Source organism: Sycon ciliatum, chromosome 8 (genome assembly GCF_964019385.1).
Source record: "Sycon ciliatum chromosome 8, ocSycCili1.1, whole genome shotgun sequence".
Lineage (NCBI taxonomy): Eukaryota > Metazoa > Porifera > Calcarea > Leucosolenida > Sycettidae > Sycon > Sycon ciliatum.
This window is the reverse complement of record NC_088650.1, coordinates 10,310,549-10,327,931: the sequence shown is the minus strand read 5'-3', so window position 1 is coordinate 10,327,931 and position 17,383 is coordinate 10,310,549. Positions and strand designations below refer to the sequence as shown.

General features: G+C 47.6%; 2 protein-coding genes and 1 long non-coding RNA gene across 3 annotated transcripts in view; 2 read left to right on the top strand and 1 right to left on the bottom strand.

Moving 5' to 3' along the window:
* Window positions 1-3,047, top strand: part of LOC135823547 (uncharacterized) — a 36,588-nt gene extending 33,541 nt beyond the window's left edge. The window contains exons 9-10 of the mRNA XM_065336389.1: window positions 1,193-1,484; window positions 2,410-3,047. Of these exons, the coding sequence (XP_065192461.1) occupies window positions 1,193-1,476 (284 nt within the window). The 3' untranslated portion in view covers window positions 1,477-1,484; window positions 2,410-3,047. The remainder of the gene's footprint in view (window positions 1-1,192; window positions 1,485-2,409) is intronic.
* Window positions 3,048-4,285: 1,238 nt separating this feature from the next.
* LOC135823341 (uncharacterized) lies at window positions 4,286-5,647 on the bottom strand. The gene is made up of 2 exons (XR_010554673.1): window positions 5,199-5,647; window positions 4,286-4,987 (listed from the first exon to the last, which is right to left on the bottom strand). It is a non-coding gene; the product is annotated as an uncharacterized LOC135823341 (long non-coding RNA).
* Window positions 5,648-12,290: 6,643 nt separating this feature from the next.
* LOC135823546 (uncharacterized) lies at window positions 12,291-14,463 on the top strand. Its single transcript, XM_065336388.1, has 2 exons — window positions 12,291-13,377; window positions 13,508-14,463. Exons 1-2 carry the CDS (start codon window positions 12,291-12,293, stop codon window positions 14,461-14,463), a joined length of 2,043 nt encoding a protein of 680 aa, XP_065192460.1.
* Window positions 14,464-17,383: the final 2,920 nt, after the last annotated feature.

Genomic DNA, 17,383 nt, shown 5'->3' with positions numbered 1-17,383 from the left:
GGTGCGCTTACGGGCGGGCTGCCTGGGCCCCAGATGCCTCCTTGCTGCGCCACGGAGTGCCGTCGAAGCACCTGTATCACTTCGGTGATCCAAATGCGAATGCAGCCTTGCCGGTCGCCCGCCGGCCTGCCGCCTACGCGACCAGCCTGAGACTGGCCCTGCCGCATTTGGCGCTTCTAAACGCTGCGATCCGGTAGACAGCTCACTGGGCTGCCAAATACGTGACTGGCTTGAGGACAGTTCCATACTGGGCAGGGCGCCCAGCTCAGGTCGCACGCCGTAGCGGCGTGAGCTGGGCGCGGTGAGGGTTGGTGATAACTACAGTTTCCTCCTTCCTCCTCCGGAAACTTCCATTTTGCATACAAACCTGGTTTGCATTGAAGCCTGATGCAGAAAGCGGCTTATGTGCTTATAAGCCCGGCTTTTATCCGCGACTTTACGGTAATTATATATTTTACGAGTTGGGTTTGTGAATAATAGTAAAAAAAAAGCAGTAAAGCGTGAATGGGTTCACCTAGAACCAATGACATTGAGTTAGTAGTAGGCTAACTGCTACAAACATTAGTCTTTCAGGTCTGTGAAAGAAGGAAATTTCCAAATACTGTACTAGAAGCTATTGAACGGCCATTCCCACCTTCCAACCCGGCAAATATTTAGATTTGATAAAAACGATTCAGAGCCTTTCAATTATTTTGTAATACTTCTAAATATAAGAACGAAATAATTATATTGAACGGCCATGCTCATTACTATTGTGTCTTTGTCATTTCGTTCAATCTTTCTATGACAATTTGTGTGGCGGAATAGCATTTGTTGTCATTGATACAATTTCTTTTACTCTCCAAAGGCTATCGGATTCTTTTCCTTACTCGGTCTATTTATAACCAGTATCTACATGAGGGTGTAGTCTGTCTCTATGGTTACCGGTGTTCGGCACACCCGGTTCATGTAGTATGTTGCAAATTAAGATGCTCTTATTTGTTGCTGATAGAAAGATTGCCACTTCCCTAGTTTTGTTTCACTAATCTAGCTCTCTTGGCTATGCTGGTAGAAGGACTGGGTCCGAGGGGATCCAGATGATTGCCTGTGGATATCAGTTCCCCTCGTTTGAGGGGAAATATCCGTAGATAACCTGAAAAGGGTGGACTATACAGATCTACACGCGCTCCTGTCTGTTGTGATCCTTGTGCAGAGCCGTTCCCATGCTCCGGTGGTGCAAACCTGTATCTTGTAGATACCCCGGAGCAAGGCCGCACGTTCCGTGAAGCCCAGCTCGCCTGCCGAAAGAGAGCCCTCGAGCTACCGGGTCCAAGACTGTTTCGATGCATGAGAATTCTTGGATACAAATCCAAACCAGGCGCAGAAGCCTGGATGGCCGCGGCCTCCACTGTTCACTCCGATTGGTCGTATACTACTGGTGGCTTCCCACAAGATATCAGACAGAGGCACCACCTGACGATTTGCACTTCATACTAAAATGCAAGGTAAGCCACACATGTGATTTTCCATAATGATGAGCCTTAATTAATTCACACGTGCTGAAACATCAACAGAACTATTGTTTAGTGCTCTTGGCATTGAGTCAAGTGGTCTTGGTTCGACAACACGTTGACATTGCCTCGCAACATCGAACGCACTAGCCATCCTTCTCTCAAGATGGCAGCATGTGTACCTGACTTGCATTCAAGATGACTACATTGCTAGTACCTGGTTGCACAGGCCTTCCTCTGGCGCCTTTGCCTGCTCACATCTCAATCTTCGGGAGGTAGCTATTCGTCTTTGATGGGATACTATCGCTGTGGGGTGTCTTTCGCGCTGCTACGTTCCGCTGTCTTGTGTGTCAGGGGTGCTCGGTCGGCCCGTCACCGTCCAGTTCACATGCTTCGTGAGTTGGCGATGGTGGAGGGTCGGGTTCCCCTGCCGTGATTCGTGCTGCACCGAACTTGTTTTGTGTGAAAGTATAATATTCTTATATTTATACTTCAAGTATTACAAAATAATTGAGAGCCTTTGAATCGTTTTTATCAAAATCTAAATATTTGCCGGGTTGGACGGTGGGAACTATTTTTTTTTTAAATAAACCTGATTGCACATAATGATGGCTGCATGATTGCAAGAGGTAGAATGCATCCTCAATTTGGATTGGGCATACTTGATGCAGCATAGCATCCGCAGGCCAAGACCTAATAATTAAGACCAGTGCCCAAGACTCTACGCACCCTTGGATTTCAATCTTTAACCGGAGTTTACTTTAAGATTGCAATCGATTTTCTTTGGGCACATTTACACCTAGAATTGTTACTGTTCTTCTCTTTCTCTTTCGGCAGTTATCAAGTGTACATCACATTGGTATGGCAGTACATGTACTAACATGTGTTTGCTCCGTGTTTTTCGTTTTCAATTCTGCAGGGTCTGTGTGGACGGCAAGGCAGCCAAAGAACCCCACACGGCTTTGGAAGCTATTCGCCTGAAGGTTCAAGATGGTGGCTGATGTACAGTGTGGTTCCTAGCTGCCGGGAGTACGAATTCCACTGTTTAGTTCCTCTGCATATTTCTTCCATGTGTGCTGTATTTTTATATCACTGTTCTTCACAACTATCTTTAGATTTATGCGCTAACTTTTGTGCATTTCTTCTTCTTTTTGTAGTTCCAGTTTCCGTATATACAATCGTCCCTCTCTAATCCGGCACCTTTTGCTACGGCGTTTTCTGCTGGATTAACGAGGGTGCTGGATTAAGAAATCCTGCCCTCTGACCCGGCCCTACCCAATTGCATGCATGCATCATACGTCAAAACGCAGGGTTTTCCGTGTCGACCCAAGTATTTGGTGCACGGCTTTATATTCTCAACTGTTCTCCAGGAATATACACAGTGATAAAGTGATAAAGTAAAACAGATAACATGTTCACATGTACTCTTGCACACACACGCACACACACCTGAAAATTGGCAGGACACTACTCCTTGCTAAAATAAGAAAGTATGGTTGACTGCTTAGCCGTTGTCTCCTGGACAACATTGACCCTCTTGAGAAGGCCACGCAAGCAGTCGACATCATGCAGGTCGAAAGTTGTAGTTTAAAGGGGAACTACACCCAAAAATCAAAACTTCATGGTCCGTAGAGTTTTGGACGCTGAGTCGAATGGTGAAGGTCCCACTTCGATCCGACCAAGCGTTCCTGAGATATCTTCGGTTTAAATTGTACTTTCGGGGGACGCGCCATGACGTCATGCGGCCGCGACACACCCCCAACACGCCCTTCTACGTCATTGAGACTCGCTTGCCTGGGCCAAGCTCAGAAGTACAGGTATTTTGGTATGTGAAAGGAATAGTTCTGACAAAGACGTCCTCACCATGAGCGATTCCGACGTATCAGACGAGCTTGAAAGCTCAGAGCCTGAGCTGAAAATGTTTGGCTTCGAGCATGAGCCGAAATTTTCAGGAAAGGATATGGCAGCGCAAGCGGTGGCTTCCATTCGGGCTGTAAATGTGGATGAAGCAGAAATTACTGCAATTGGAGAAGTCGCTCTCCATCAGCAACATCTGGCAACCGGTTGGCTGGGCTATTTCGAAATGAAGCGGCAGCCAAAGCAGCTCAGACAACCCTGACAATCCGTAAGTGTTTTCACAGTATAGTCCTACGTAATGCTCACAAATCGAATCGTTCTCTTCATATCGTAAATTGTGTGAAATTTTGTATTCGCACAGTACTCAGATCAATAGTCTCCTCACTCGTACTCCTGTACATGGAGTTTGCTGCGTAACATGGCTAGCATTATCTCCGTGCAAGTCGTGCAATGTGTATCGGTTCACTTGTGCTTTATCTCACATAAATGAACTGCACCTCAATTCGTATTGTGGCGAAATACATTCTCACCTTTCGCATTATCACTTAGTCTTTACAGAATGCTGAGACGTTCTCTTGTATTTCACGTAGCTGTGTACCAACAATTACGCTGTGCACTCTAGCAGCAGCAGCACAGTAGCATATTGAGCGCGTTTTGCCCTACTGTGGTGTCTCATGACTGCATTACCGGAACAGCTCTGTCCTTGATTATCATTCTAAAATGTGTGCACATATCCGCCTGCGCCCCACACACACACACGCACATGTGCTCACCTTGGTGGGCACATAGTATAGTAGTCACACATGCTCACGCACGCAGACACGCAATTTCACAAGCGCGTGCGCACACGAGTGCATAAGCATACAAGTGCCTGTGCACATGCTCGTGCACGCACACATGCGCGCACTCATGCACTTGGTTGCATACCCACACATCCCTCAGGATCACTAACGGCAATGCATCTACTACTTGTCATTCCATGTCCCTCCCGCAAGGGGGAGAGAATGACATAAAGGAGAACACAGAATAGATGACGTGAATCTCTTTGGAATGTTATATTACATTACACAAAAGCACACGCATGTGCGCGCACACACACACTCACGCAAGTGCGCCCACACACACACACACTCACGCGCATGCGCGCGCACACACTCAGTGTCACGCGCGTGCGCGCGCACACACACACTCACGCGCGTGCACCCACACACACAATAATAATAATGTCTGTCTCTCACGCGCGTGCGCGCAAACACACTCACGTGCGCGCACACTCACGCACGGGCGCGCGCACGCACACACTCATGCTCGTGCGCGCACACTCACGCGCTTGCACGCATACACACAATAATAATAATGTCTGGCTCTCATCTGCATCCATACTGAGAAAACCCAACGAGTTCCCGAATAGGTGTACACCGTTGCCGGTATGTGGACTATCTTCTCTCCTTGAACTGCGGGTCATTACGTGATGTAGCTTATCAGCAGTACATACTGTGTGTTCATACAGGAAAAAAACATGCCAGCTAGAGGCGCTGGCGCTGCAAACAGTCCTTCCTATAACCTTGGGGCGGTGGCAGTGGTCGTAGCTCAACAGTGAGTCACTGCGACCGATGGTACAGCCGCTTTTGATCTTCTTCCTGTAAAATCAAGAACAGCAATCGCAGACAGGTTCATCGATCGCACGCAGTATAGCCTAGGGAAACAGGAGATCTACTGCCGTCCACCTCATCAGGCCGGTTTCGGAAAGCTTCACATTTCGTAGTGATGTAGTCCAAAACAATTCTACAAATGCTTTGGAAAAGAAAGAACTACATACAGTAGCTAGTGTTTTTGAAATATTGCACTCACCTCCGCTTTTCGACTGACACTTCACAGTGTGGCGTGTGAAAAAGGACGCACCACAGTTTCATCCACCAGCGTCCGCATCGGTTGAGTGCATAATATTCCTCCTGAAAATCCTCCTCTGCCAAATGGCTGGAACACACGCGAAGGATTTACATTGTAGTCCCTAAATAGTCAAGCAAATAATTATGTCGCTTGATAGCTGCTATGGTGCACTGCTCGGCCTGTGCCAAGCACAATCCTTCAGAAATTGGTGCAGGTTCATCCCAGGGGGGTTACTAGTAAGATTATAGTAGCCAACAACACAGCCAGAAGCCATGATGACACAAATACCCTCTGCTTCCATGGACAAACAGAAAGAAGATGCGAAATCCCAGTGTTTCTGGATCTGGCCAAAGGATCACCAAGTCTCAATGACGTCACGGGTTTGTGACGTCACGGCACGGACCCGAAAAGGACAATTGCAAACGGATACATGTATATCTCAAGAACGCTTGGTCGGATCGAAGTGGGACCTTCACCATTCGACTCAGCGTCCAAAACTCTACGGACCATGAAGTTTTGATTTTTGGGTGTAGTTCCCCTTTAATAGTTGTAGAACGTCAGTACCGTCGGTCAGTGTTGTGCAATGTTATCGCATGAGCTGATTGTTTATAGTCTGTTTCAAAAAGATTTACAATCAGGTTTGGGTCTTAAAAAGTATGAAGATAAGGGAAATTTGGACAACAAAGTACATAGAATGGCTTGTTAGGACACGGCAAATTGTTCTGTGAAGGTTTCGGAACAATTGGACCAGCCGTTAAGGAGTTAGAATTTCGGCCAGGTTTCCGGCCTTTTCCCATGGTTTACAATTTGCCCAGGAAGCCAGTATCGATTTTTTTATCAAAACCCACGATTTATCCCTTCCTTTTTGGCCTTGTGGTTATGAATGCTGTCTGCTGGCCATGAAGTTGTGAGTTCAAATCCCAACCTATCCTCAAGTCAAACTTTTTTTCATTGTTTTGGTGATCAAGCTGGTACAAGACAAAGAAGATGGCTGCACCAAACGACTTGTTGTTGGAGCTCGCGCTTCCTGCCGAACTGACTGACACTTGACTGGCTCACGCCATGTGAACACACCCACAATACTGCAATGGTGTGAGTGAATATGGAAGTCATCGCGCTGTAAAAATGTCGTCGAAGTCACACGGATAGCTCTGCCAAGTCATGGCCTTGGGAATGAGTCCGTGTCGATGTCGTTTTCGTCACACGGTGAGTAAATTGCATCGCAGCTCAAAGAAACTATTTTGGTCACAAAACGAATTGGGACACATGCCGCTCGTCAACATTTACAACACTTTCGTTTCGACATGTCCTTCCTGACTCCATTACGAGGAAGAACTCGTTTGTTGTAAACCAGACGTACATGACTGTATCAACGTGAGTTGTCATTTTTCCTGCTTTTGCGCGGAATATTTCTTCGAGTTCACAGTGAGTTTTTCCAGGCAGCGCTCGAGTGCTCATACGGTAAGACGCCAAACTCCGCGGGCGATCGCCAAGATTGCAAATCTTTTTGAAACGTAGTAACTGGTGGTGTTAGTGGACAGTAGCTAGTAGGGAGGTTCCGGAGTACGATTTTTCGTGCAAAAATCCGTAGAGGCGCTACGGATTTTTTATACGTCATTTTCGAGCAGTAAAATGTTCCGGAGTACGGAACTTATGTGTTTGCCGTCATTGCCTAGGTTACGATCGCAAACACGTCACATTCCCGCGCTATGCCTTTTTATTTTGAAAATTTGTACCGAAATCAAAACTTCCCGCGGAAAATCCATGTTTCTCGTACCAAATTTGTACGCGAAAAATCTTTCTGCACCCGATGACGCAAAATCTCCATACGAAACATGGTTCGTGTGAAAGCCAGTCCACACGGATTCTCCGTGCCGAAAAATCGTATGGAGCACGCCTGGAAAAAATCCGTAGCGCCCACACGGATTTTGGCACGGAAAATCGTACCCCGGAACCTCTCTAGTATAGCGTAACTTGTAGTTCCTTGGTCTTTCTCTTTGTATAAATTGAGTTAGGGTTCGGAAAAGTCCTAACAACCAACCGAACTGAACTCTCCCGCGCGAGGTCGAGTACAGTTGTCAACTGAACTGAACTCTGAAGTGGCCCCGCGCGCGCGGCACTGACCAGACTGGCCTAGCTTGGCCCGGCAAGGAGTGCACCTGTAGGGTAGATCTACGCGATTTACGACTGCCGGATTATGAAATCAAACTACGTACGGTTTCGTCAGAAAGGGCGCCGGTTGGCAAGGGTTCCGGATAAACAAGTGCCGGATTAGGCCGCGGGCACACCGAGCTCGATTCAGCCGTTCAGCCGAAACAAGCGCTTGTTTACGTCACTATTACCATGGAAATGGCTGAAAAATGTCCTACAAGCGACTTTCAGCCGTGGCTGACTCTCAGCCGTTTTTTTCCGGCTTGTTTCAGCCACAGCTTGTACAAGCGGCTGAAAGCCGAAATTCAAAAAATAATTTGAGTGCGCGCTTGGAGCTCCGGAGCACACCATGTAACTAGTTGACATGATGAACTGATATTGATGTTCTTTCTTGTGTCCGTGGAACCGTGCTATCCCTGTGCCTTTGGTTTTGACCGTGAGTCTGTCTACCCCAACTACACTGTATTCAGTTTGATTTGGATTTTGTCCGACGACCATGGATTTCTGCCGCTGTGCCTCTAGACTGCTGCGTAGATTGTTGGAGCTGTGGTTTGAGGCCAAGACAAGGCACCACACTCACGACCGAATTCATGAAGAAAGCCGGGTACGAAGAAGAGAGTGGATTGCAACTGAGTTCAATAATGGCAACCGGCGGGGCAGAAAGCTCGACATCAGGAAACACCACCCGAACCATCGCGTCCATGCACACCGAACAAATAAAAAGAGCACGACTTCGCAATTCAGAATCCGGGCTTCCTTTGCTTCTTCATCAAAACTGAACACTAGAACAAGTACAGTTTTAGATCGCGAACGTTCTGCTCTCCAGTTTCTTGCAAACATTGGTGTGTTTCGAGATATTCAAAATTTGGCGGGTAAGAAAAACAAGCCATTCAAGCTTTGCACTCAAGGTCTGGTGTGACCGCGTCACAGGGATCACGCAAGCCAGCTGAGCGCCAGCGATAACAAGCCCAAAGTGGCTTGTTTCGGTGTGACCGGGGCCTTAGAGAGGGACGACTGTATAGCTGTACGAGGTGATTTGACTGTTTTTTAGCATAGTTGTAAAATGACGTTTTTTCAGCCACTTCTAGGCAAGCTACGTCCAAATAAATTGTTCCAAATGGGAATGATCTCACTTTGAAAAGTGACTTGAATCATGTCCTACTTTCATTGTATTCTCAGTATTCAAATAATCGGTGTCATTTTTTAACAAAGTTGTAAAATGGCATCACAAACAGGGATATTCGGTCATCAATGTTCTGAAGTTGATAGATATCACTTTACGTAGTCAAGTGGTGTGCTTCACTGTCCGAAGAGTGCTCAATGCCCATGCAGGGCAGAGCCTTGTACACAAGAGAGAGTTTGGAAGCTTTGTTACAACTCTGAGGTTCACGCATTTCTACGATCATCAGGCAACTGATGAAAACGGGCAGCCAGAACATAAGGGGGAGCAAGGTGGGAAATTCTGAGGGGTGTCATAGGAAGAGAGTGCGTGTGGGTGATTGGATAAGTGCGGGTGCAAGTATGTGGGGTTTTTTTTTTTTTTTTTATCACATTGCACATACCTACGGAAGAAGGGGGAGACAAAACGAAGACGAAACAAAAAAGACAACAATGGGTGTGTAGGCGCTACATGAGCTGCGCTGGTGAGATGCAGTGGACTTCCCCGACCAAGGGTCTCGGGATCAGCGTACACAGCAAGCACCATGGGAGGGGGGGGGGCGAGAGGAATGGCGGAGAGAGAGAGAGAGAGAGAGAGAGAGAGAGAGAGAAAGAGAGAGAGAGGGAGAGAGAGAGAGAGAGTGAGAGAGAGAGAGAGAGAGAGAGAGAGAGAGAGTAAGAGAGAGTAAGAGAGAGAGAGAGAGAGAGAGAGAGAGAGAGAGAGAGAGAGAGAGAGAGAGAGAGAGAGAGAGAGAGAGAGAGAGAGAGAGAGAGAGAGAGAGAGAGAGAGAGAGAGAGAGAGAGAGAGAGAGAGAGAGAGAGAGACAGAGAGACAGAGAGACAGAGAGACAGAGAGACAGAGAGACAGAGAGACAGAGAGACAGAGAGAGACAGAGACAGAGACAGAGACAGAGAGATAGAGAGAGGGAGAGAGAGAGTGCACAAGAAAGAAGAGAGAGAGAGAGAAAGAGAGAGATGGGTAAGTGAGGGAAAGAGAGTGAAAGAGGTGGAGAGATATAAGTATAGAGAGAGAAAGAGTTCAGCGGCATATCGTCGCTATGACTATTATAGCAATAAAAACTGCTTTATGGCAGTTTTCTAAAAAAAGTTATTGTGTTCTAGTCCATGGACCCCGTCTAAAAAGTAAGAAATTAACGAAATGTGATAGCCGAAAATTAAAATTTCACACAAAACCTCACAATAATCACACACAGGATGAAAAGCGAGAAGACCTTTTCCCCTCGTGGTCCTCTTTCCTATTCATGCATGTTGGCGCAGCCCTCCTATTCATGCATGTTGGCGCAGTACAAGTGATCCGTAAACAAGTGTTGAGAGCAGTATTTTTTTAAAACTAAGATCCTCAAGTGTTGTGATTATTGTGAGGTTTTGTGTGAAATTTTAATTTTCGGCTATCACATTTCGTTAATTTCTTACTTTCTAGACGGGGTCCATGGACTAGAACACAATAACTTTTTTTAGAAAACTGCCATAAAGCAGTTTTTATTGCTATAATTTCTTTTGTTTTTTTGGCTAAGGATATTATCAAGAGACTCTTGATTATAATGGAATGCCCGACTGATGGCCTAAATGAATCGCCTCTACATGTGCATCATATCAAATTCAATACCGTATTATACGTATTGATGTTCAAGCCTTTTCTTGCAGAAAATGGCACTAGTCTTGCATATTCATGTTCTTCTGCAGGGGAATCATATGGGTAATGGCGGTGATACTTTTTTTTATATGCAGGTCATTCTGTGGATGTTGCTTTTGCAGAATTTCATGACTCTGTCATAAAAATTAATTGTCTTGTCTTTCAGAAAATTCAGATGTCCACACCCTAAATCACATTTACTTGAGAATTGTAGCCAGGTGCAGATGGTTTTGTTGATTCTGTGTTTAGAATTGCAGTCATGGGTTGTCGTGATAAGGTCGTCCGGCATCATAATTGTACTGAAATCGTAATCCTGTTGATGTCGATACAACTTTTGGATGTAGTTCAATGACTTCAAAGTGTTACAAGTCCACGATTGTCTAAAGCAACACAGCAAAGTAGGAACAATAGATTGTATTAAAATGTAAACAAATACATTGTTGCGTCCGACACCTCGTTCCAACAACTACACTGATCCTGAGGATATAAGGGGCAAGAATATATGGTTGGAGGTGCTGAGAGATAAACAAGGCACTCCATAATAATAAAATGTTACACGACTTTGGGGGAGTATGAATGATATCCAGTCAAACCTCTTTAGGACGAGCATCAAGGGCCGATGGAATTTGTTCTGTGAGTTTGTCTTAACCCTATTTTATAACGAGTGAATACAATTATTTCTCCAATAGAGACACGAATAGATTTCTCCTACAGCGAAAGATTCTAAGCCAGACCAAACCATTGACTCGTCTTGTATGAAACAAATGAGTCACCAAACCTTTCTTTAGCAACATGAGGGCAACTGAAACAACAACAGAGAAAATACGATACATGTACAGCACATTCTTGCCGGTACTACAAACAGATTGCAGATCGTAATTCTTGCTCTGCCGGCACGCAACTTTATTTGGGGCAGTGCAATCTCGGCGCTACTCACAAATCAAACAGCCCAGACTCGAGTAAACAAATCCAATCGTACGAGATTTTCACGAGACGAGACTGCACCCATTGGCTTGTTTCGTATGAAGCAAACAAGTCACTGAATGCATGAACCTCTCCATAATGGAGATTTTCCCTGATCTGCGAATTTATTTTGCATACTCGGCCAATGCGTCCTTGAACCTTTCCTATCAGATTAGGAACTGCCAACGATGCTATGCCACTGCAAAATTCAGATTCTACCCTATGATCGGAGCACGGAATGCCGGAAGCAATCATGACCAGTGCCTTACTTGTAACGTACCAATGTACAATGAACATGAGTATTTCGACAACACATCTAAGCCTCAGCAGCAACATAAGCCTTACCGTCAAGAAGGTGAACTCGCGTTCTTCGCACACTGTTGGCAAGGGCAAAGAGATACGAATGCCGGAATGGATCTAAATCCGAATAAAATCAGCACACGTCTCCGTAAATGAAAGGGTGAGCAAGCAAATGAATCGAAGGAAACTGGTCAACTCAGAGATCATCTTTCATTGAGTATTCCGTAAAAGGAGGCCTCGACAGCAGAAAAGATAAATTTAGAAAAGAGATCCCGTCAGCTTTTCCAATATTAAATTTTATTGTATTCCACCTAAAATCAGCACACTTTTCGTAAATGAAAGAGTCAACACAAGCAAATGAATCAAAGGGAACTGGTCAACTCACCTGTCATTGAGTAATATTCCGTGAAAGGAGGTCTCAGCAGAGCCGAAGAGAAACAAGCCAGGACACGAAATATCCGAAACAGCTCATGCAAGAAACAGTTCCAAAGAAGGAAGTTCCTCGCGCATGCACATCCGAAAACGGACTGCATGCACTGCATGCAACACAATGTCCGCCGTGCACGTGCAAAGCACGCGGCTAATACGCGTTGGTAGATCTAATACCGAGCACCTTACGTAGAAGCTTACGTAGCCTAAGTGAAATACCGAGCACCTTTCGTAGAAACTTACGTAGCATAGCGGTGTCGTTTTTTCTGCCATGTGAACACAATAATAGAAAAGCTGACAGGATCGCTTTTCTAAATAATGCTACTTTGAGAAGAGGACTGAGGGATCAAGCAAAGGCTATGACCACAAGCCATGGACGAAGCAACATACCGTCCATGATGGGTCGCAGTACCCATGATCGGTCGGGCTCTGTTCTCACCTTGGACGATTGTATATCCCAAGAAGTCGCTGGACTACTGCAGAATGGTCCAGGGTTTGTACCGTCCACAGGCAGTGTCAGCAGAAGGGACATGGAGGATGTGGAGGTCGGCATTGAGAGGATGGCATACTCCCTTCGCTGGTGGAATAACGCAATAACCTATCCGGATGGTTCTCCTAGTGATACCCCAGACACGTTCGACAGTAAGATCTGGCATATTAAGGCGCATGGCTTCGAGCAGGGACCTAAACTACCCAAAGAAGAAGAGTTTCAACTCGCTAAGTTCAAGCGGGACGTCATGAACGCTTATCGAGCAGCTCGGGCCCCGCCCTCCAATATGTCTCAGTCGGATCGCACACAGCTAAGGAAGATCCACGAGAATAAGTCGGTTATCATCAAGAAGTCGGATAAGAGTAACAAGTTCGTGGCAATGAAAATGTCTACGTATCTAGACAAAGCCGAGGCTCTTCTCTCCGACGATTCCAAATTTGAACTTGTCAACCTCACCATTGACGACTGGGAGAAGGAGACCCGCAATATCATTGAGCGGATCTGCAAAACCACGCTGGAGAAGGATCTTTACCAAGCTATCCTCCCAGGCGATAATAAGTTTCCGGAAATGTATGGTCTGCCCAAAGACCATAAAGCAGGAGTGCCATTGAGACCGGTAGTATCAGCCTGCGATAGTCCAGTCACCAATGTCTCCATCCTCCTAGAGCGAATACTCAACCAGTGTCTCAAGTTCATCCCAGCTCACCTCGAGAATACAGTGGAAGCATTGGACAGCATACGCCAGCATTACCCCGACCTTCAAGCTCCACCCGGAACCATTGCAGTGACCATGGATGTGGTTGCCCTCTATCCTAGTATCCCCATCGTGGACGGTATTGAGGCAGTTACCAGAGTTCTGCAGCAGCATGTCAGTGATATCGACACGTTTGGCCTGAGTATTCTCCAGATCAAGGAGCTGCTGTCATTCGTCCTGAGATCCAATTATTTCCGTTTCGGCTCCATGACCTACCATCAGAGAGAGGGCGTAGCCATGGGTAATAATCTGGCACCCCCCTTCGCCATTATTTATGCACGACCTCGAAAGGTCACTGTTGCAGTCTGCGCCCGGCGCTCCTGTATTGTTCAAGAGATACATCGACGACATCATCATGCTGTGGGTATTAGGATCGGCGCTCCTCTGTCGTTTTATTCAACACTTCAACGATGGTAACCCACTGATCAAATTTACCCACCAGTCCACAGAAGAAACGGGCTCCATTGACTTCATGGACACCACAATCCATGTGTCAACAACTGGAGCCATTTCATACGAGCTCTTCCGCAAACCATGTCACAGTGGCTTGGTGGCTGACTACAAATCCGCCGTTCCATATCAACAAAAGTTCTCAATTGCCTCTTCCGAATTCCTCCGTGCCTCTCGACTATCATCGGATAATGAGACGCGCCGGAGGAGTGAAAAGAAGGTCATCGACGTGCTGAAATTCAACAATTTCCCCCAATCAGTGATTGACAAGGCCCGGGAACGAGCTGGACGACCGACAGGACCCAAACAGAAAAAGGACTTTCGCACAACACTCAAGCTGCCATTCAAAACCGATCACATCCACAAGAAGGTGCAGTATCTCATTCGCAAATATCAGCTGAACACCCACATCATATACAAGAATGCTCGGCTCAGCTCGCGGGTTTGCAGGTCTGCTTTGGACAAGCCCCTATGCCGCAAATTCGTTGATCCACAGCAGCCAAGGAGAAGGGGAAGACCGAAATCAGCTTGCGTGGCATGTACAGCAGGGGCAGTGGACTGCACCCGCCGAAACGTGGTATACCACCTCGAGTGCCGTTGCGGTGATGACTATGTGGGTGAAACTGGCCGAAGCGTTGCGACAAGGTCAAGGGAGCACAACGATAATGCACGCAACGAGGTCCGAGGGAAGGCGCTGGGTGAGCATTACCGGATCTTCCATGCCGATGAGCCATTGTCGCTGGGGCAGACCGGATTCGCCAACGTCTGTGTGCTTGCGACAGAGCCAGACAGGGCAAGGAGAAGGATTCGGGAAGCGGTCAAGATCCGGGACATGGAGCCTAATATCAACACCAGCAGTGGTTGGGATCTCCTGTGAACTCTGGTTGCCTGGCTTTTTCATTGGAGTGATAGCTATTCATGTGAAACCTTAGCACCCACAAATTGTACGTATCACCACCCTAGACTTTAGCATTATGTTGGCACTGTCCACACTACTGTAGTCATGTGGCACAGGTTGTACATAATTATCACCGCCCTAGTCTTTCACACGGAGGACTAGCACCCCTATTGCGATCATGTGGCATGTGTCATTTTTTCGCTTGGGAGTTGTTGTTTTTTTTGTTTTGTTCTCCCCGCTGTATTCCGCACGCACCTAGCCAGCTTGTTGTTTTAAAGTCTGCCTTGCTTCCGTGTCTGCTTCATCCTGAAGATGGTCAGAGTGACCGAAACGTTGAGAAGAAAGAAGAATTGTTCAGCTGTGTGAAGAAGCAGTGCATCTGAGTGTTGGCCAGTGTTGCCACAATACAAGTTTGAGAAGAGGGTCAACATAATGATTTGCGTCCACTGATGGCAGGCCAGTGTGATAGATGTGCATAGCTAGCACCAGTCATGAGCAGAGCACCAGTCACTCTGTTGCAGGTGACGGTATGCAGCAATCTTGTATCTCTGCAGGTGTTTCCGGGCTGGCTGCTTGTCCAGAATTGCCTGTGGCAGTCAATTCCACACTTGCACGATGCAGTATGGGAAAGAGCGCAGAAGGTAATCAGGAGCTCGTGGCGAGAGATTCAGCTCAAGCTGGTGGGGATGGTGCTGTGCTTGGGCTGCTCGTGTGCGGCGATGATGTGGCGGTATAGCCAGCGGGGGACACATGGCTGCAACTTGAGGCAGACCATGGCCACACATCAGTTTGTACAGTAGGCAGAGAGCAGAGACCTTCCGCCGAACAAGGAGGCTGGGAAGAATGGTACGAGGGCCAATGGCATTTAGGGCGCGGAGCTGGACAGCATCCAGCATGGCCAGGTGTGAAGGAGCTGATCCCATCCACGCAAGGGGGGCATATTCCAGCATTGGCCGCACGAATCCTTTGTAAACAGTCACCCTGCCCGCGTGGCTGAGGAGGGGTGCTGCCTTCCGCAGGAGGCCCAGCCGCTGCTTAGCACGTGATGCCACTTGCCGAAGGTGGAGTCTGTAGCTCAGTTTAGAATCAAACGTCACTCCGAGCACCTTCACAGATTCATCTGGTGGGAGAGGAGTTCCGCCAAATGACAGCTGGGGAGGCACTGTATCCTTCCGCTGGTGCGACAGAGTGATAGTTTGCGATTTTGATGGCTCAAACGCAATCTTCCATCTCTTGCCCCAGGCATGAAGCTCATCTAGGCTGCGTTGTAGTGAGGCATTCGAGGCTTGGTCAAGGAGGGAGTACAAAGTTGTATCATCAGCAAAAGTGTTCAGGTTTGTGCCATGCGACAAGCAGCTTGAAATGTCGTTTACGTACACGAGGAACAATGTAGGTCCAAGGATACTACCTTGTGGGACGCCAGACTGGACAGGGTGCACCGATGAGCTCTGGCCATGAACAACAGCTTTAATGGTGCGACATTGCAGGTAGTGGGTAAGCCATGCGAGCAGTGAACCCCCTATCCCCAGCTGGCGGGCCTTGTAAAGTACGCCAGCATGAGACACTTTGTCAAAAGCCCCCGCTATGTCCTCGGCAACTGCTTGCATAGCTCCACCTTCTGCCATGGCATTGGCCCACACATACTGTAGGACAGTCAGGAGGTCTGCAGCTCCGGTGCCACGACGAAAACCGTATTGACGAGTATTCAGCAGACGGTGGTGTTCCAAGAAGTTGACAAGCTGGGAGTTGGCTATACTCTCCATTACTTTCGATAGGATGCTGAGGAGAGACACAGGTCGATAATTCGAGACAATTGACTTGGAGGACTTCTTGTGTATGGGGGACACATGGGCTAGTTTCCAGGAAGCTGGCTGGACCCCTGCTCTGAAGCAGCCAGAGAACAAGTGAGCAGCAGGCTCTGCCAGCTCCCTGTGGCATTGCTTGAGGACTCTAGCTGATATGCCATCGGGGCCAGTGGCCTTGTGCGGATTTAGCGCCGCTAGTTGACGACGGACATTGGCTGGACGAAAGTGGATGGCTGTGATCTGAGGTGCCGCGGCATCAAGTTGCATAGCAGGGAGCTGATCAGAGGCAGATAAATCGTTGGAGCCGAGGCTGCACTTCATGGCAAAGTATTGGGCAAAGCACTCGGCTTTCTCCCTAGCAGTGGTGTGCTTGTGTCCAGATCTGTCGACCAGGACAGGTATATCGCTTTGGCGGCTAACACCAGCAGCTCGCTTATTAGCTGTCCACCATTGCTTGTCTTGCAAGGAGCCAGATGGCAGCTTTCTAGAAGCTCGCTCTTTGCATTGCTGTTGGGCATGTTGCAGAACATGCACACAATGTGTAACGGATGCCAGGAAGGTTTCTTTCTGTTGCAAGCTATCGGGGTCTTGCCTCCAGACTCTCCAGGCTTGTTGCTTTAGGTGCACCGCTTGTTGGCAGGCAGGTGTCCACCAGACCGGGTCAGTGGCCATTACTTTAATGGTCTTGGAGGGAATAAACTGAGACATGGCATCACGCACAATTCCTGTGAGGGCTTCACAAGCAGCGTCAGGGTCATTTGATAGGACAGTTGGCCAGTTAATGCGGCTAAGATGTGCGCGCATCCTTCCCCAGTCTGCTCTAGCATACTGCCAGACGATTCTTAGGGCCGGTTGCTCCTTGCGGGGACGTACGGTCTTGAACTCCGTTAAGATAGTGACATGGTCTGAGCGTCCAAGCGGCGGACCAGTGGTGACAGATAGTGCACCTGGGAGGTCGGATATAATTAAGTCCAGTGTGTTGTTCTTGCGGGTAGGTTCGGAGACATGTTGGGTGAGGTAGTGCGAGGCGCACAAGTCCTCTAAGGCTTCCCCAGCAACAGTGGTCTTGGTGCTGCCCAGCCAAGCGGTGATGT